General features: G+C 36.0%; 1 protein-coding gene across 2 annotated transcripts in view; it reads left to right on the top strand.

The window, feature by feature from the left end:
• The first annotated feature begins 1,643 nt into the window (after positions 1-1,643).
• Positions 1,644-22,038, top strand: part of btbd11b (BTB (POZ) domain containing 11b) — a 57,604-nt gene continuing 37,209 nt past the window's right edge. The window contains exons 1-2 of one of the 2 annotated variants that reach the window (XM_026287313.1): positions 1,644-1,762; positions 5,068-6,304. In XM_026287313.1, coding sequence (XP_026143098.1) covers positions 5,440-6,304 — 865 coding nt within the window. In that variant the 5' untranslated portion in view covers positions 1,644-1,762; positions 5,068-5,439. Of the gene's footprint in view, positions 1,763-4,896; positions 6,305-22,038 lie in introns of those variants that run through there. The other variant, XM_026287314.1, reaches the window with a different exon arrangement.

The following is a 22,038-nucleotide window of genomic DNA, read 5'->3' as shown; positions in this document are numbered from 1 at the left end:
TATTGTGTACAGGTCCTTACAAAATGGTAAAACAATCACAAATTAAGCTTAATTAAATGGTCTTTAAGATATCTACATAAGAAAAGGCTCCTCATGGCATATAAATATACAAATTAGCAATGTAAAGCTTTTTTCTTACTATAAACACAAACTTTCTCATTACACAGCACAGCTTACAGAAACTCTGCTACATACTGAGCTATTTATATTCAAACTGTGAACCATTCAGATCTTCAGCTTTTAAGTCACATAAGTGTGTGTGTGCTAATGAAATTAAAAACAGATACTATTGTCTAGTCACTTTGTCTGTGTGTAGAGAGCGAGAGACTAGTGTTCAAGAAATATTAGTATTGATTTGTAGAGTATGAATGTAATAGTTACTAGAAAATTGCTAGGGCTACCCGAATACACAATAGAAATATTGGCCCCAGATAATTATTTCCATTCTTACTGGCAACAAACTTTACACTTATGCTACTGAATTTTATGTTGGTCTATGGTTATTTACTTCACTAGTATGTATTCCAGTTTTTGCTGGTACATTTTCAGATTACACAAAAAAACTATACTAGCAACTTTTGTCACTATTCCAGTTTTGCTAGTGCTCAGTCTAATATCTTTTGGACAATACTAGTACCCGATGACTACTTACAAGTAGTACTAGTAAAGGTACCAACAACAACTGGAATACATACTAGTCTGAACAGTTATTATCTAAACCATATTGACATAGAATTTAAATGCTAAAATATTACTAATTTGTTAAATTAAACAATAGTTATTTACTAACTATCCCTAAATGACTAGTAGCAAATGACAAGTGTCTAATTCAATACATTCTTGTCACTTAAATTACTAGTAACATGGAATATATTAGTTTAGTTACTACTGGATTACTTAAAAGTAATGACAAATACGCACTATGAATAGCTATTGAAAGTGAAAACATACTAGTTACTATTGAAATACTTATTATTATTAAAGCTGCGGTAGGGAACTTTTGACGCTCTAGCGGTTAATAAACAGAACTGCTTGCGTCTTGCGGAAGAACATCGTAGCCGGAACTACTTCTCTCTGTTTATGTCTATGAAGAATCACAAAGCTACTGGGTTACTCCGCCGCGGTATCCCCGAAGCAATCTAAAATAGTCCGAATATAAACACTTATTATAGGTGCACCCTAGTGATTCAGGACAAGCCAAAACACGGTTTGGAAAATGGATTCATGGTGTACTCGCTTATTATATACATTTTTCTACATTTTGAACACAAACAAAGTTACGGACCGCAGCTCTGATTGGTTGTTTTTTACCGGGAGCGATGGAGTTTCTGCAAATGGCAATAGGACCACTGGGAGGAGCCAGAGGAGCTTGATTTTTTTCACAGATTATCTGTCTCATATTCTACTGTCAGGACATAATGACAGGTTTAACAAATATGTAAAAAAATATTTTTTTACAAAAGTTCCCTACAGCACCTTTAACAGATAGGTAGAGTGTTATAGGATCTGTCTGCTTCCATCTGTTCTCTGCAAACACGTGCTCGGATCCAAAGGTAACTTACCTCCATCTGCTGATTTCCACGTTGGACGATCCTGCAAACCCTGTATGTAAACCAGAGTATCGGCTCCTGCTATAGAGTCCCGCAGAGATGGGTTATCGTGGAACCAGTGGATCGTATTGACCACCATTATTCCTAATGTACCTCTGTCACGAATGCTCCAGCAACTCCCAAACTTGACATACCCGGACTTCTCAATTCAGGTAACTTATAAAGTCTGATCTGGATAAGTCTTCTTCAGCCTTGCTCAAGAAAAAAAAAACGTTTCTCATGATGAAGCTGGATCTCAGCAAAGAGTTAAAAACCTGCACCACCAAGAGTAAAACTGACAGACATATAAGTTATATATGCATGCACAAGAAAACCTAAACAAAGAAACCACGCAAAAGTCAACATTGACTCGGGAAGATAGAAAGAAAATACCAATCAATCTCTATCCGCATGACAGTACAGGCGTCAATGTCAATTTTAATTCATCCCGACTCCCGGGAACCGACTGCCAACAGTCGACTACACAGCCGATTGGTCAGATCCGCACGGCAGACGTAATAGCCATCACGTTTCTGCGGCGTGCTCGCGCTGACCATGGCGCTGACCCGCACTTTTAGCACTGATAACGTCACAGATGATTGATGGTAGATTGCGTGAAATTAATGGCATGTTCTCCATTATTTTGACCATGAAGTGTGAAGGTTACTTAAAATAACAGCGCATTTAGATAAATACATAGAAAAAGCTTTTTTGGTGCCCGTTACTGCTCGACTATGATTGGACAAGGCTTGAGTACCCGGATAGGCACATGAACCGGGTACAAGGGAACAGATGAGTATTTGGTAAATATTTGTGCACCAGTGGTAGCACGTAATTTAAACTGTATAAGATATTATGGCCACAAGTTCACTTCAATTTATGGTAAACTAGTAGCAATCTAATAATAAATTATGCAATTGTTATATATAATACACAATAAGCTACTATATATGACTAAGGATAGTTTGTCACGAGGGGGCAGTACATTTTGAGTCAAAAGTCCAATAACACATATCTGTTTTTGTTTTTCCGTCCAAACTAAAATTACAATAATATTATTTTATATAGATTTGGGTAAAATAAATGAAACCATACTGGCATACATTGAGGCAACTATGTAATAAAGGCAGGAATGTGTTGTAGACAGAGAGTGGCAGTAAAAAACACCAGGGTGGTCACATGTTATACAAGTTTATGAAGCCTTGGTTTATTAATTTCAGTGCTTTATTAATTTCAGGCACAACTGTCGGTCTTTTTTTCCTAGGCATTGTAAACTTAAAATTTTGATCGCTTTGATTAATCAGTGTAGCATAACATATATTTTCACGTTTAAGTCTGATATTACATTTCTTAACACCCATATTGATAGTTTATTTGGTGCAAATCTTGTATGTGGAGACAATAAATAGTCTTAACTGATGAAAGATCAGTATACTGATTATTATGTTGAGAAAACATTGCAAATCACAAAGGGAACCACTACATTGATCCAAGACATAATTGCTTTATTGATTAGGTCTGTGCTTTCCTTTAGATACAGAGAACATTAACATACAATAAAGTAAATGAGGCGATTTATCATTTAAAGATCAAGCCTCCTTGCTACTGCATTACTGCTGATTTAAAATCAGGCATAATAATAATTCCTTACATTTATATAGCGCTTTTCTAGGCACTCAAAGCGCTTTACATAGACAGGGGGTATCTCCTCATCCACCACCAGTGTGCAGCATCCACCTGGATGATGCGACGGCAGCCATATTGCGCCAGAACGCCCACCACACACAGCTTACTGGTGGAGAGGAGACGGAGTGATGAAGTCAATCAGCAGATATGGGGATTGTTAGGAGGCCATGATGGTCAGAGGCCAATGGGCGAATTTAGCCAGGATGCCGAGGTCACACCTCTACTCTTTTCGAAAGACATCCTGGGATTTTTAATGACCACAGAGAGTCAGGACCTCGGTTTAACGTCTCATCCAAAGGACGGTGCTCATTGACAGTATAGCGTCCCCATCACTACACTGGGGCGCTAGGACCCACACAGACCACAGGGTGAGCACCCCCTGCTGGCCTCACTAGCACCTCTTCCAGCAGCAACCTAGCTTTCTCAGGAGGTCTCCCATCCAGGTACTGACCAGGCTCAGCCCTGCTTAGCTTCAGTGGGAAACCGGTCTTGGGCTCCAGGGTGATATGGCATGGTCATTTAGTTGTTAATCATGGTAATTACTCTGGACAGATCTAAAAGTCAACCGACCTGATATAACCTATATCTTTCATCCTTATGAAATGATTGACATATTTCAGGTCATTCATCTGTAATGTCGCTCACTGATTTCTCAGTTCAGACTATTATTATTGTTGTTTGAATGATGATTGTTTTGGTTGAACACTAGATGGCAGCCTACCACAACAAAATGATAAATTCAAGTTTATCTCAAATAGTTTTTTAATCTTGTTAATAGAATAATTATGAGAGATAATTATCATATTTAAAATAGAATTGTAACAAATCTCTGAGGTTCAGGGCGTTTCATTAAGAAAAAACAGGATACTCTTGGCAGAAAAAACTTTGAAACTGTATCACTTATAGCCACAGGTTTTTGGAGTAGTGTTGTCCAAAGAGGTCAGTGTTGAGTAAAATATGGCCCCCACTTTATTAAAGCAGGTTTTTTAAAAAAAACACTTAAGTGATTTAGTGTATTTCAGCTCTAAAAGCATCTTGTTTTTCTTTCTTATGTTGCAGTCACTGATTTATGCTATTGCAATCTCTTAAGTCTGTAAACACAAATGTCATGATGTCATTTTGAGTTAGGTCTATTATTTTTACTTTGTGTCATATACTCACTGCATTAGTCCTAGCTATTAGAAAATTAGGAAGTGATTTGTGTGTCTCATTTCTATCCTTCGTTTTACATTGAAAACATGACCTTTTCAGACTGTGGGAGTGAAGTTCACAAGAACCATTCAAGATGACTGATATATTATGCATACTCTTCATTATTAATGAACAGGAGTCTTGTTACTCTGAGCCCCATCTGAAAGGGAGAATGGGGAAGAGGACAGGTGTTCATTTGATCCCTTGCTTTTTGTCCTCAAACATGCTGCCCTGCTTGGTCTACTAGATTGGAGCAGTTTCATGCATGCTGACTACTAGTTGTATAAAGTCTATCTAGTTTGATTTGGTCACTTAAGACCACTAGATCTAAAGCTCAGCTTTCACTTCAGAGACCAATTGCAGTTTAATTACTGATGGAATTCTTATTAAATGGGATGCAATCTGATCAAAATATCTATCTATCTATCTATCTATCTGTCTGTCTGTCTGTCTGTCCGTCTTTCTATCTATTGTGACCTTTAACGATCATAACACAAATAAATTATTTAGATCTAGACCTTGTTTTCATTAAAATGACTTTGCATAATACTTTATATAGTCTAAAGTTGGAGTCAAAATGGGACTTTTCTTTTCTTCTAAGATTTCTTCATAACCTTTTAGAGGGGATCTCCAGCTGAACAGAAGTGCACAGAAGCATCATGCAGCACCGTGCGAATTCAAAACCAAATGTAAGCAGCAATGGTCCCGTCAGCTAATTGGATTCAGTACTGTATGTGGCTCCTCCTCCAACTGATGCTTCGCAGCCTTCAAACACACTAGTGTGTGCCATAACAACACCACTGCTCCTTCAAAGTTGGGGGCGCATTTTCAACAGTGAACGCAACAATTTGGGAACTCGTCTGTGCCTTTTTAGTAACATTGTGAACAGAATAAAGCAGCCAAACAGTGGCTTTTGTTTGCAAAGGAACGTTTCCCCTTGCTTTCAGCCTTGTGGACAATATGAAGTGCAGTTATGGCAAAAAGTGGTAAATCCGTGGTGAGGACCCTGGAGGATTTGACGCTGGATTCGGGTTACGGTGGAGCCGCGGACTCCTTCAGGTCATCCAGCTTGTCTCTGTGCTGCTCCGAGGCGCACATCCCCTATGCGCATGGAGGGCACTGCTGGCATCTGACCGACTCCATGCGCAGTCGACATAACAGCCTAGACACCGTCAACACCGTCCTGGCTGAAGACGGCGAGACCCTGGAGTGTTCCGGACACTGTGCGAAACTTCCCGAGCTTGAGGATGTGCCCTGGAGCCTCGGGGAGGTGGAGAACGCGCTCAACAAGGAGGAAGAGTTGAGGTTCGGCACCGTGTCCGCGGATCTGCTAGCGCGCCTCTCCACGCTCGTGAGCCGCGCGCTGGTGAGGATCGCCAGGGAAACGCAGCGGCTGAGTTTGCGCTACGGCAAATGTACCAAATACGAAGTCCAAAGTGCCATCAAGATGATCTTATCGTGGACCGTCTCGGTCAACTGCATCGCCGCGGCGCTCAGCGCGCTGTCCATGTACAACATGAGCACCGAGGATAAATTCAGCCGGGGGAAATCGGAGAGATGCGGCTTGGTCTTCTCCGTGGGGAGGTTCTTCAGGTGGATGGTGGACAGCAGGGTCGCGGCGCGCATCCACGAGCATGCGGCCATATACCTGACCGCCTGTATGGAGAGCCTCTTCCGAGAGGTCTTCACCCGGGTGTTGAATAGCTCGGTGGTGGAAAAGGATAACGGGATCCCCAAATTCACACTGGAATCCTTTGAGCAGGCTCTGAGCAATGATTCAGAGTTGTACGGCCTCCTTTTGCCCTATCAGCACCTCACATGTGGGAAAAATGCCAATGGTAAGTTCAGCGCTTGAAAAGCAGTTCAACGGGCTTTTTAAATGAACATATTTATTTTTTATTCAGAGGGAGGATGAAAGCTTAAAGCTTGTTTATGTTTTTATTTAAGATTTTGATTATGGTAACTGAGGGGAAAACGTAACCAGCTATAATGTTTATACAGTGACATTAACTTCTAGGCCCATTGCCCAGAAATTGACATCATCTGTGTATATATTATTACACAGCTTCAATGACTGCGTTTACGTGCTCAATAATATGACAGCATTAATCAGAATTGGGTTGTATATTCTGGTTACGTAAGCATCAAGGAAGTGCATTAACCTGATTGCCATTATCAATAATAAGGTTAAATAAAGATAGATGTGAAATTTCAGTCTATTGAAGATGATGTGCATGTAAAAAAGGCCATTGGCTGCATTTACTTGCGCAAAAATTAAAATACGCTGATATTCTAATGCACTCTTGTGTTTTTTTTTTTTTTTTTTTTTTTTGTTACTGTTATGGAGCATGATAAATGGCAAAATCATGCCTAAATGTCTTTTATGGATGCCAGAATATGAACATAATAGCAAAATAATGTGCATGTAAACATAGTCATTATGATGTTTGGCCCAAACACTTCAGAAGTGTGAGATAACTTAATTTATCAGGGATGTGCTTTGATTTATGTGTGCATGGATGTATTTATAGATGTGTATTTGGCTGTGTATGCTGTGCACTGTGTATAATGTAAGTGTGTGTTAGAGAGCGGTTCATTTTTAATACCGAGCTCAGCTGCATTTTCCATGGGTAATTAGCTCACAGTACCATCTTGTTCTTTTTAATGTATCATTTGTACAGTTATGGTACTTATGAATGTGTCATCCAGAATGTTTCCAGGCTGTAGTTTATGTACAGGGTGACATAATCCAAATGATAGACCATGGAGCAAAGGGGCTATTCAATGTGTAACTTCCAATAATGCATGTGCAACAATGTGGACTTGACAGTATTGCAGCACCAAACAGAGTGATGATGTCATTGATTTAATACAGCTGCCTGGCAGAGAGGATTTTCTATAATAGTCTATTGCTGTCCATTTAAGGAATATGTATTTATGTATGGATATATTGTGTTCATTGTTTTTATTTTATATATACTGTTAATATACAAGATATGCATAGGATATACATATACTAAGTCAACTCAAAATTCATTCTATAGTGCTCTTTATGATACACACTGTTTCATTCAGTCATGACTTTAATGTTTTTATGTTAATCTTAATATCTTCACAGTCACATTCATCAGATTAGAGCTGGGCAATAATATAGCTTACATTGTGTGATGATACAAGCAAACAAGCAGTTGTGATTTTCTATACAGTATATATTATACTACGTTAGTAATTTGTTGTTTGTTGAAGCAAAAAAAATATAATTAAGACAGGGCACTTACTTTTTTAAGTTGAAACACTTTTTTTATATACATCCACTTAACTTTTAATAAAGAGCTTGGCGATAATGTACTTAACATTTTGCAATAATATAAACAATCAGATACATTTGAGATTTGCTATTTATTTTTTTCTACCACTTTATGTATATGTGTATATATATATGTGTGTGTGTGTGTGTGTGTGTGTGTGTGTGTACATTTATGTATACACACTGCATATATATGTTAGTACTTATACAGTATGGATATATACACACTGCATATATATGTTACTGCTTATACAGTATAGATATAACATGAAACAAAGGAATCTCAGATTAGTTTTAGTGTGTAATGGACATATTTCAGTATCCCATTACCAAGTATTCTCACCTCTGTCAGAATGCCTCATTTTACATAGATTAAGAGGTGAGCATTTCAACAAACCAATTACATGAAGATTACATCTCTTCCATAGTAAGGTACATTTCTCCCTCAAGGGTGGTATCAAGATGGGCTGCCAGATAATAGCCTACCCTTTGTTCTTCTCTGGAGAGCTGTTTTAATTGCACTAGGGGTTCATTTTGAGAAACAGAAAGCCTTCTTCCTCTGTAAATTGTGTTACAGTTAGTGTAGATTTTAGATATGCAACTGTTACACAACCTCTTAATTTTTCCTTGAATATGTATAACTGCATTAAATGTGTTCTATAATGCAATCGGCAAGCTTTCTCCAGTGGTGTAGATGTGGAGGCAGTTGGTTCAGCTGCAGAGGTGGCCTGCTCTGAGTTACCAGGTCTGTTGTTTGCCTGTGTGTGTTCAGTGCCAGGCACTGAGGGGTGTTTAAGTGTGTGTGTGTGTGTTAAGGAAGACAGTGTTAGGGAGTCTAAGCATGACACAGCTCTAGTTGTACCAGGCTGCCCCAGTACACAGCAGGTTCTTTACTTTCTGGAGCTTTGGGTGTCAGGGATTTCTTCTGCAGCGGGTTTGCTTGAGGCATTAGAACAATTAAGGGTAATGTTGGAGGATGAGGTAACTGTGGAGTCTTGGTTTCACAGATTATTGTTTTTAATACTTCAAATTCTTGTCTGTTTTAAATCTATCAGGAATTACTAAGGAGAGCAACACATTCATTGTCAGAATTCTAAAAGCTATCAATCGTTCTGATCTTAATTACTCAATTCAATTTGTCACACTCGAAATCCATTTAGTCTTGGCTTTGAATCGATCTAGCAGACGAATTAGCTCTTATCTTAGAAGAATGCAGGCAGTGTTGTGTTAATTTTTTTTCCAGGTTCTTCCGAAGGCTTTTGGCCTATTCAGATTCTCTGCCCACAGACTTTGCTAAAAATATGTAGATGATAACATCACTACAAAATGTGCATTCTGCAGTGCAGGAATCCAGCAGGATATACTATACAGATAAAAAGCAAAGGTAACAATACAGAGACAACCTCTAAAGAGAGATACTTGCCTAACCTATAAGGAACAATAAGGAGTCTATAAGGAACAATTTTACTCAAAACAAGAGGAAGTTTAATGTAATCTATTTGTGCAAAACTGTACATTTCAATATTGCACAATGCTGTGATTTAAAGAGGTCATAGGGTTGGGTTGGTATGACCAATATCTCACTCAGTGACTAATACTATGTTACAATTTATATGTCAAAATAGTTATTTTCATTATAGGGAATATGGCCGATATATTATGATTATATGCCTTAGTAAATCGTTAAAATTCCAGTAGATGTAATGACTAACAAAATATTTATTACCAATAATAATAATAGCAAATAAATAAATTACAACAAACCCTCAAATGTTTTATATATTATTTAATTATGCCATTTGATTATTTTTTGTTATATAGACCAAGGCACTATGTTATGATCATAATATAGCCCAGTTAATATTATAAGTAATATTGACAAATAATATTATTTTAACAGCAAAGACAACAACAACATAGTAATCATATTGATAATAATAATAACCCATATAATATTTATGTTATTTAATGATGCCATTTGATTATTTTTCTTTTCATAACACATAGGCTAGATATTGACAATACATATGATCATATTTTAATTTAATATTATACAGTAAGTAGACAGTGGAGTAAATACTGTAAATATTATTTAATGATACCATTATGTGTTGAAGCCATTTTTTGTCATCCTGATAATGTATATAGATAATGTTATGATCATGTTTAAGCCAGTTTATAAGTAGACATTGGAGACAACATTATTTTGATAATAAAATTATTATTATTACTACTAATAAAAAAGGGAACCATTTACATGATTTTTTGTTTCATAACTGGCATTGTTTTATCCTGCCAGTGTGAAATTTTGTTTATGTATATTACAATAGTTACATTAGAACCTTAAAAGTAAATAATACATGAGATGTAGTATGCATGAGAGCGAAGCCCAATCGCACAGATGGCTCTCAGCGTGACCGATGTGGCAGGTCCTGACAGAGGGAACACTCCTCTATTCATCAAAATTGACTGAACTATGAAACATAATGAGCTGAGCAATACACACTGTGTTTCTCACTCGGGCATGAGTATGTGCAGATTCACCCACACACATATGCACGTGCACACATTCCAGCTTTTGTAAATAAATAGACACACATATGGATGCGAGGCAGGAGCGAGGGCACCCACATTCACACAAACACACACGATCATAGACAACATACTGACAGTATGAGTTTATGGGTCAGTGATGTTACACTCAATTAAATATTTCATTTAAATAATGTATTATTAAAAGTATTTTTTAAATGCAAATTATAGAAACTATAACTTGATATATAAATTTATACATGTAAATTATATAATGTATTATTAAAAAAATATAAGTATAAATAAATAAAAAGCATGCTGACTTGAATGACTCAAATACACATTTTCTATAATGAGTATGTTTTCGATTTCTGATATTAAGGTCGTATAACTGTGCCTGAGATTATTAAATAAAACTCTCATTAAAAGTTTAAAATCACTGGGGGAAAAAAGTGCCACTCAAAGCCATTGTGGAGTAACTAAACGCAGGAAGTCATTTACTTATAAAAGCATGTCAAATTTGAAGGTCAGGTAATAATAAATATTAAATAACATTGCAGATATTGTTCTGGCAAAGTCTATAGGCACATACAGTAAAAATCTCTTCCATATTTCCCCACAGATGAGAAAGAGATTACTAGCAATCCTTACAGCAAAGATTCATGACAAACAAAGGAGGAAAATCCAGATCTTTATCAGTGTAATGCTCAAACTGAAGTTCATGATTCACCATTACAACATTCCAAAGGGAAAAAGATGCTAGAGATGCAGTTGTGGAGAACACTATCAGTAGACAGTAATGACAAAGATCAGTTTGTGGTGCAAAGTAATGAACACATTTCCACAAGCCCAAGGTCATTCAAAGGTCAGACAGCCTCCTTCAATAGCAATCGATACCACTAAGGGTTTCAGCTTACTAGTTTGTCACTTTGTTTAATAGTTCCAACAAGCTTCTATTGCTGTGTTCCATAGTGTATAATTCCTTTCATATATTAAAGAAATGTTCTGGGTACCATTCAAGTTAAGCTCTTTTGATTGCATCTGTGTCACGCTGTTGATTATCACAGACAACTCATTGACTTGTCTCTTGGTGGGTGAAAAAAACAAAAACCTTGTTTGCAATTCACTTACAATAGCAGGCACTGGGTTGAAGGGTTTAAAAAAGGCTTCTTATTTGTGTTTAAAAGTAAAATGTGTCATTTCAGAACAATTATCTGAAAGTGTCCTTTTAGTGTTGCAATGCATTGCCACATAAATGTCCATTTTAACTGCATTACTGAAATATATCTAATTGGTAAACTGTACAAGGAAACAATTTTCTTTAAGCAATTCTTAGTAAAATTCACAAACAATTACAAAGAATCAGCAAGTTTCTTTGAATTAAAAATTGAATTAAACATTACATTTTGAAACAGAAAACTGAAATAGTGTTATAATTCTTGCAAAATAATAATAATATTTACAACTTGTTTTATTTCCTAAATATTTCCTAAATGTAAATTACCTTATACAGTACGGTGAAAATGTTAACAATTTTTTTTTATAAGTAATTAAATATATGTAATTTTATGTTATTTGTAAGTTTAATGACAAATACTATTCAGTGAGTGTTTTTTTTTTTTGCAATTAAAAACTATGACTAACCGTATAATTTATGGTGAAAAACACCAAGGACCAATTCTCACTATTGTTTAATTGTTTATTAGCATGCCTATTAGTAAAATATTGGCTGTTTATTAGTACTTATAAAGCACATATTCTGCATGAACAATTTTTTTCCCATTATAAAGAACCTTGGAAAGGTTTCATGGATGTTAAAGGGTTATTCATGAAGCGACTCTTGCCAACAAAGAAACTTTATATTTTCGGTCCATATTTGACCCAAAGGATGTGCTCTCAGTTTTTAATAAATATCTGAATTGTGAATACTCTGACATTCAACATTCACAACAAGACAACACATTCAGACAGGCATTATTGCGGCAGACCAGTACCTACTCACACCTGTTTGCTGTGTCACTGGCTGTTCGCTACTTATCTAGAAGATGAAATTGCTGCTCACATCCCGCGGAGATCTCTTCTCTGCTAGTGAATAGAATGGTGATCCTATAAAAGACAAAGATATAAAGAATGAAAGCAACAGAGAGAAAAAGAAAGCCTGCAAAAACAGTGAATGTAGTGGTGCTCAGATGAAGAGGTACTGCAGACAGCAGCACACAAAAGCCTGATGGAATTTAGTGGAAGGATTCACATAAAAACACCTTTTTATGTCAGGCTACCATGGTGTGTTTCGTCTGTGTGCATGTATGTGAAAGATTTGTGCGTGGGAAACTGCCACATGTGCAGGATCACATTTATAAATGTGCATACCGAATCAAAACAGCAGAAGCCATAGTTCATATTAAGGTGTACAGGGCTCTTTTACTTTGAGTTTGGAAAAGCAAAAATCTGTCATCGTGTGTGACCGATTGCTACAGCTTCATCCTGTGCAGTTGGCATATGGTTTATATTATTTCAAGGTGTGTGTGTGTGTGCATGTACTTTTTTCTGCTTTCATGACATTTTTATTACAAACACATGCTACTTTCAGAAAAAGACTTATTTAATGTAAAAAGAGGGGCAGTCGCTAACATGATAAGAAGTCCCATGTATTGCCCTGGGTCACTTTCTGGAGAGGACAGACACACAATTAATGGCACAAATTGCCACAAGTTATACCGCAGTAAAATTAAGTTTAGAAAGAGCCTACTTCTTTTTTTTTTTTCACTGACATAATCAGTGTGCAATCACTGAAGTTGGCCTGTGTTGTACTTGTTTCTGTTTTCCATTAATGCGGGTACTTATTACACTACTTTGCTGCTTACTCAAATGGCATTAGGTATAGGTGGAGACATTTAGGAGATTTAGCAAATCTATAAAGCCTTCTGACCAAATTTGGGTTTCATTTCTAAAGCCCTCTAGCGCCACCAACAGTTCAGGGTTACATTTATTTCTTTAGCAGATGCTTTTATCCGAAGTGTGGAACATTTGTGATGTTTAAATCATAATTTTAAGTCTAATAGTATCAAATAAAATTTACGCCCCCATTAGATTTTCCCACTACCTTGGGAATTTCATTAAAAAAGCACTTTTTTGAACACTTGCTTTTCAAACAAATTTGGGTCATGATGGGCTTAGTCAGGTTAGATGCCATAATGAATTTTATGCAGATGAAAATGACGCTATGAAGGAGGAGAGACTTACAGTCTTATTTTCAGTAGTTTTATGGAGTTTTTGTCCACTGAAATTTTTCAGAAAGACATTTAATCAGCTGAAAAATCTGTGTGTTAAAACAACTACAATACAGTACAATAAACACAATACAGTCCATTGAACACACTGTACTTCTATTTCTTATAAACTTGTTTTCATCCCAGACACATTAAATATGGTGTTATCCTGATAAGGTAAACCAATGTTTCATTGAAGCCCATTATTTTACTGTTAACCATTTAGTTGTACTGCTGGATCTTTCCAATACTTTAGGATGTTGAGATTAGGGTTGCGTGAGAGAGCTGTGTGTATATTAGTGCATATTGGTCATTCTATTCTTGCATTTTGTGTTTATTCATTGGTGTGTGAATCTTAGCCATAGGGAAAGTTTGTGAGTCATTAGAATATTCATATTTTATGCCTCGATCAGCCGTGGAATCCTGGCTGGCCTGGTGTCTGTGATTAAGATGATGGATGACAGAGGGTGTGATTTATGCAAACAATGAATTAAATTATGATTGTAAAAATACTGCAGCACAGTGTTTGAGATGTACAGAAATAAATTGCATTTAAAAATATAATCAAACAGAAAACAGTTATTTTAATAACATTTCACAATATTGCTGTTTCTACTGTATTTTTGATCAAATACATTTAGACTGGTGAACATAACATATTCTAAAAACATAAAATATATTGTATTTATATATATGGTGTATTGTTTATTTGTTGTCCTGTCACAAAAAAATTGCTTAACTGTGTCACGACCCATCCTGTCATCTGTCAGTGGTGACTCACTTTGTTCTCTTTCTGTTTTCCTCAGAGGTTCCCTTTTTTAGGACTTTCCTGTTAAATTTCTGTCTGTCAAGAAATCTTTAAGGAAGTGCCTCTTAGCCGTTACAAACATTTAAGAGAACTTTGGATAATTTACTGGTTTCAGGTGACCTGCCTTTGATGCAATTAGAGGAAGCGCTCCACAAGCAGATGGCTCTAAATCATGTTGTGACCGTTAATCACATGCACATGGGCATCATGCCTGAAGCCTAATGCTAATGCTGATTTACAGTTAACCAGTTGTTTGAAAGTATGACTGATGGTTTTCATTTCTTCAGTTATGTAATATTTAATATAGGCTCAGCTTTAGGTACCTCACTTTCTGAATTAAGTTTACAACACTGCCTTTGAGGAAGAACCTAACAAGGGTGCACACAAAATAAAATTACTGCGCGCCCAGGCATGTTAGCCAGCATGCTACAATAAACAGCATCAGAGATGCACAAACTCGCAAATTCATACCCGCTTGCTGTGGTTTTGGTTTTAGACTGTCTGCGGGGCCACTGGAAAGCAATTAATTACTGTTTACACATACCCTTAGGTGTACCAAAGCAAAATGAAGTGCTGTTAATCACATTGACTATGCTAACTCACTGCTCTTCTGAGATTAGCCCTTATCGCCACATCAAAACATAGCTCTGATGTGGTTATAGCTGCAGTTTTTCAGAAAGGTACCATCTGATTCTCAAGTTACTCACTCTATCCTTGCCATCTAAAGCTATAAATAGGTTTCTACTCTAGTATATCCAGAAAAAAAACTAGCCTGCCATTTTCTATTTGTCTTCAGAAAGTGTGTCTTGTGCATTTCCCTTAGAAAGTAGGTTGTAAGTGTCTGCAGCACGTAAGAAAGAAGCAATCTTCCTGTGTCTGCCTGACCAACCAAAAGCCTTGTGGTGAACGGTCAGAGTTGCACAAACGAGTAAAAACGTTTCCATCCAATTTAGTCCATTCACTCTCATAGCCGAGGCCGAAAGTAGGGCAGCCAATGGCTAAACGCTGAGGTGCATGGGTAAGCCTTTATGTGAATGGAACGATGGGGTTGAAGCTGGCAGTCGTTTCGATCTGGAAAGGATAGTGACATAGTCGAATCAAACAGATGCACTGAAAATCCACTCACCGTAGCTTCGCATGCACCAGACCGCATTCTTTAATGAGCCTGTCAAAAAGAAAGTGACCATCTGGAAAACAAAGTATTGGATGGAGAATGTCATAAAATGTTGAACTTTCCCTCTCCACATCAGCTCAGGCACATTACCAAGCTCTGCATGACTTTAAAGGAGTTATATGATGAATTCTTAAGAAATTCTCCTTCATCTTTTGAGATAAAAGAGCTTGATGCACTATGAAAACATACTTCAGATTTCAAAACTCAAAACTTTATTTCTGTGTGGATTGTCATTTGAATCATCTGTCAAAATGTAATGCATGCTTTGCGAACTGGCATTTATTGAAGGATGGAGTTGTTAGAAACTATAATGAAGCTGACAGCAAACCCAAACTCTCAGTGTGAGAACAGAAAAGTGCTGTTATTGATATTTTATATGAAAAGGGGGCTTGAATTAACGACTTGAAAATGAAAAACAATTGAAAATATTGTTGACTTTACATTACAGAAATGAGAAAAATTGTGACAATCTGATTTGTAAACAGTTGATTCATTTGGGTTCTTTTGGATGAATCATTTAATCATTGTAAGCTGAATCTTTCACAGATCAGACTGATTCAGTTCCCCCCGCGATGATCTGGTCACAGTGCATAACAGTTTGCTGGAAAGGGCGATTCTAGATTAAAATTATTTATCAGAAATGTCATCTTTTGTGTTCCTCAGAAGAAATGAAGTCATACATATTTGGAACAACATGGGGATGAGACAGTTGTTATTTTTGCCTGAACTCCACAGGTCAATGGTCAGACAAGCTCAGGAATTTTTTTATTTAACTTTTTAAGTTAAGAGGGTGAATAATAAGGAAATTAAAGAGCAGTGTTAGTTAATTGTAGAAGGTTGAAGCATCTCATCAGTGACTCATACACTATCCTCCCACTCCTACAGGCATTCATAGGAGGTGACAAACAAGCTGATTTCTGTTTTTCTTTTTTCTCCAGAGAAGTTAGCCATCGTTACAATCCATGACAAAAGAAAATTCTATGGTTGCACAAGATATGTCAAAAAAAGCAATGTTTAAAACCACACCTACCAAGAAAATACTACGTCAGATGATTGATTGATTCTCCACTGAATCAGGACTGTGTTAAAAATGTGATGAAACTGAATGTCAAGTCATTTTAAAGGAAGATCTGATTCGTTTAGAAATCACCTTGTGTATATCAGATGACCTATATTTTATTTTAAGGAATCTTCATTAAAAGAAGAAGTAGGGGTTATTTTGAAATACAAGAATTTCCTTTTATGGGCTAGTTTTTATTCTGGGCCTCCCCTTGGAAGACAAAGTTACATCAGTGAACGTCAGTATGTGTTGGCAACATCCCAGTTACCCGCATGGTGACTAAATTCAGCAGTTCAGCATTGATTTGTGTGAATGTCCTAGCCTTTATAGAGACATTGTGGTGTAGAATCTGGTATCATGTCTTGTCATGAGATATTTGTTGTTTCTGTCAGCATTCCATACAGTTAAGTGAAATGTTTCAAGGGTTGGTGACAGAACTGGTTTCTTAAGGAACAAGTGTCATGTAACACTGAAGACCGGAGTAATGATAAATAAATAAAAAATCAGCTTAGCCATCACAGGAATAAATTACAGTTTAAAGTATATTAAAATAGGAAACAGTTCTTTTAAATTGTACAAATATTACACTTGTAATGCAAACGTACTGGTAAATTTGTGCCTCGTTATCCAGTAATTTTACAGACATTCATGTTAACCCTAAAAAACAACACAATGAAGAACAAAATTTAAAATACAGGCAAAACACCAGTAATTTTTATTTATTTATTATTACATATACATACATATGTGTGTGTGTGTGTGTGTGTGTGTGTGTAAATTTTTTTATGCTACATTGTGGGGACCAAATGATTTTTTTTTTTTTAATTAAAAACAGTAAATTATGTTTATCTGAAAGAGTAACAATGCAAACAGGTTTTCTGTAAGAGGTAGGTTTAAGTTTAGGGTTGGGTTAAGGCTTAAAGGTTAAAATATTGTTTGGTCAGTATAAAAGAAATAGAAGTCTATGGAAAGTCCCCACAATTCACAGAAACAAACGTGTGTGTGTGTGTATGCATGTATATATGTATATACACATACGCACACAGACAATTCCATCATATACAGTACATTGTGGCCTTTTACTGTTTTTTCAGTTTTTTTGATCAAATAAATTTAGTCTTGGTGAGCATAAGACACTGGTTTTAAAATCTTTCCAAAATTATACCAGCTTTTGAAAGGTACATATGAGAATTGCATTGCACACAGTATTTCACACTGTTACACCATCACCAAATAAACTTGTCAAACCTTGCTAGAGTTTAAAAAAAGGTTAGTTTTGGTGATTTGATAGTTGTTTTTTGGGATCCTTGTCAGAGTTCGCCTCTCACTTGCCACTCTGGAGACAGTTTAGTCTCTCCTCTGTGTATGTCGATAGATGTTTACACACAAAAAATAGCTCAACACGCTAAAGGGCCCACTTGTCAAAAGAAATCAGCGAACAATAAAGCAGTGCCCCTGCCAATCCCTCTGGCTTTTGTTCAGAACTCATGCAACCAACCCATCTGTCCTGAGATGCTCCCTCTGAAACGTTCCTGCCTGGCTCCCTTTTATATTAATCTTCCTGCCAAGCACAGCAATTCCCTATGGTAGAGTTGCACTGTAGATTGGAAAAATGTGTTGTGTGTATGCTAATGATGAACCACGCAAAAGGCCTTTATGAGACTTCATCTCCATCTCTGAAGTGAGATGCTTTTAAGGCAGGTATGCCAACGTATTACAGGGTATTTGCTTTTGAACCTCGCGGCAGGTGCTTTATTCGGTATTGAGCGCATGTGAAGGGGATTCTGTGATCATCGTTTCAGAATATAAATGCAAGACTGCGCTCACTGACTGAACTCTCTCCAACTGAGGGTCTTTTGGAAGAGGCAGCAGTGCCTGTCAGCTGTAATTCTTGTATTGATATTGTTGTTTAACATCGATTTGTTATATGCTGCCTTTGACATGGTGGCCTATTGCCTTAGGATGCATTACGCAGAAGAAAAGAATAAGCTTGTTTGAATTATGTTCTGCATGAGGGGTTATGCCACTGCAGCTCCTGCATGCCTGATGGACATGTTCTAGCAGCAGTCTATTACAAAATACTGAATTTCTCGTATAGAATTATAAAGATTCTTATTGGTTAAAGAAGAGCAAAAATGATTTTTTTGTCTATTTATTTCTCCATTTAATTTGCGAATTTCTTGTACTCAACCTCTCCAGCTTTCCCTACTCCACAGAACTTTGTGTCATTAACATTTTTCACGTCTACATATGGCTTAAGTCTGTTGTATAAAGTTGCACTTTTTTGTTGTTTACAACGGTTGATTGTCATATTGTTCACTCCAGTGAGATCTTGGATAAAAAGCTATGGCATACTGTTTGCCACCAGATGTCTGTATGTCATACTGTGTGATATACATCTTAATTAAGACTTTGGTCATGACTGACAGCATTGACTAGGCTTTCTGCCATCCTCGCTTTGACCTACGCAATTGAAATCCAAGAAAGCCCTTTCACAAATTTTGGCAATGATTTTCCTGGAAAAAAAGTATATGTAGTCCGTAATGCATGACAAAATAATATGTTTGTGGATCGTTTTTGAAATATAGATTTAAAAATATTATTCTAGAAAATATATTAAAAAATATATCTGTTTTAAATATATTTTAAATATAATTTTTGATATATGATCTATGAAGTACGAGGCTGCACTATACAGGCTAGGTTTTAAACTTTTAAAAACCCTCTGTATTTTTTATAGGTTTTATCAATTTGATTTTTATCTTATTGTAATTTTATTTATTGTTATCAATCTTTTTATTATTTTTATTATTACTCTTGTAATTATTATTATTACTATTATTATTATTATTATTATTTATAAAGGCTTTGGCAATTGCATGTGGTTTTATCATATATATTTGTATAGTTTTATAAGTGTTGTTAAGTGTTACTTTTTAAATTATATGTTATAAAAGTATTTATAGTGTTAAATATATATATATATATATATATATATATATATATATATATATACTGTATGCTATTTTTTAGATATTTTAAGATCATATGTTGATCACAGAAATATATATATATATATATATATATATATATATATATATATATATATATTTATTTATTTAACACTATAAATACTTTTATAAATATAATTTTTTATTTAAAAAAATATAATATATAATAAATACAATTAATAAAGAATTATTTTTAAATAAAATTAATAATATAAATGAAAAATATAAATATATTTTTTAATTATATACTTTTTTTTTTTTTTAAAGAAGACAAGTTTGATTTGCTTTACTAAACACTGTTAATCTGCAACCCCAGCTTTGGTCTGATGGCTTTCTAATGTAGTGACTGATTTACAGCCGGTGCCTTTATTTCTTGACCCGGGTTAACATCCGCCATGCTTAGATTGATCCTTGTTTGTTTGACCACATAGTGCTGGCTCTAAAAATAAACCAGCAGCAGGCAGTTCCTCCCCTGCTGCTCAGTTCACTGTGTGTGTGAGATGTGATATAATACATACAATATGAGGTTTCTCTGTGCTGTTATCAGGTGTGGCCTCATAGCTACTGATAATTAAATATTATATTTAATACATAAAGTAAAAGTAACTATGTGAGTGAACTTTTGTCTTTTGGCCAAAGGCTATGGAATGAGTCAGAGAGGCTAATTTCTATTATTTGATAAGAGACAAAACCGACATGCTTGATTGGTTCGTTCACTTCATTGCTTTATCATTTGGTAGACTAATGTTAGTCATTCAGTGCCAGTGGGAGAGTGTCAGAAACATTTAAACTCCATTTCAACAGCATGAAGAGCTATTAAGATTATCCTCTTTTTGTTGTAATTGCTTCATTTACAGTTTTATTTGTGGTCAGATACAACCAACACAGATTTCAATTTAAACATTGGGCATTAGTTTAAAACCGCTGGGTTTGGATAAAGGCGACATGCTTATAGACAGTTCAACCATTTATAGGTCTGTATTTGTGATTAATATTCAGGTTTTTACTGTGGCTCTGAAGCTTTATTTAACTCTGAAGTCACTACCCTCTGATAGGAACAGAAACACAGCATGGAACATTCCATGTCTGTGGCCACAAACACTACATGACTAGAAACCATTGAGAATCTCTCGCTAACACCCAGCAAACTGACATCATCCCTTAAATATCCCGAGTAAACAAAGTTTTCCGTACTCCACCATGGAAGAACTCCATGTGCTCAGAGTATGTCCAGCAAATGCTGTTGAATTTACAGCCTCAGTGTGTGCCATTGATTCAGAAGTGGATGGATAAACCGCCCGTTATTATGCAGTTGTAAAAGTTCCCTCATTTTCTTCTTTGGGTTTCTGAGGCCCTTATAGTGATGTCATCAAGAAAGTAATGCATTGAAGTCATTTCTGAATTAGTGTAATTATAAGATGACAAATTCTTCTCTAAGCTGAAATTATTTATTTCTATGGCCCCATTCATATTGTGGGTGTGGCATTAATGCACCTGTTTATAATAATGCAAAATGTGAACAGAAATTAATTTTAAAAAGAAACAAAGGTTGGTAAGATTGATATGCTTATGCTTTATTCATTGAATAAATATATACAAAATATGCTGTCAGTCGGTGTATTAGTGATGGAGAGTTTTCATTGACTCATTCAACTGATTCTTTCAGCTGATTCGTTCATACATGTATAGGCCCTGAAATAGGACACAGCTGTTTATTATTTCAGGCCGTTGTAGTAAGTGTTATGGGTAAGTCACTGAATCAGTCATTTGACCATTCAAACCTGATGATTCACTTAAAAACAAGTGAGTCTTTAAAAGGTTCACTCAGTTGATTCGTTCATTTATTCAGGAACGAAAAGCCACAACAGTGATTTGCGTTGAGAGAGACATGCAAAGCTTCTGCTACTCCTCAATATTAACTTCATGTACATTGAGCTGTTGTGTAAAGCAGGCTCACACCATCAATCATGCTGTTTTTCTGAATATCCTTCCGCTGTCTGCAAGTGGTCGCACTTTCACAGTGTGATATTGCCCAAGCTATTTTGTACTCTTTTAATGTGCTGGTTTATGTAAACATGCATAGTTTTTAAGTCTGTCAATTGAAAACTTTATTAATTTATGATACATCTGACATGGTGTGAATGCATTATAAGACCAGGTTGTGGGGATCTGGACAATTTATGGGCTCCGTCATGAAGCCAAAGCGCTAACGTTAGTTTACCGGGGAACACAAAATCAGAAAGGTCAATGTAAGAGGTCCAGGTCATGATCACTGATTTTGCTGATAAAACCAATGAGGCCTGCAGAGACATTAAAATGACTATTAAACCTAAAGAAACAAGTTCTGCCTTGATGAGATCTCTAAGATGGAGCTGGTCCACACAGTGAAGCCTGCTGACATTGGGTTTCTC

Source organism: Carassius auratus, chromosome 18 (assembly GCF_003368295.1).
Source record: "Carassius auratus strain Wakin chromosome 18, ASM336829v1, whole genome shotgun sequence".
NCBI classification, from domain to species: domain Eukaryota; kingdom Metazoa; phylum Chordata; class Actinopteri; order Cypriniformes; family Cyprinidae; genus Carassius; species Carassius auratus.
Note: the sequence above shows the minus strand (reverse complement) of the source record. Positions and strands in the feature narration are given on the sequence as shown.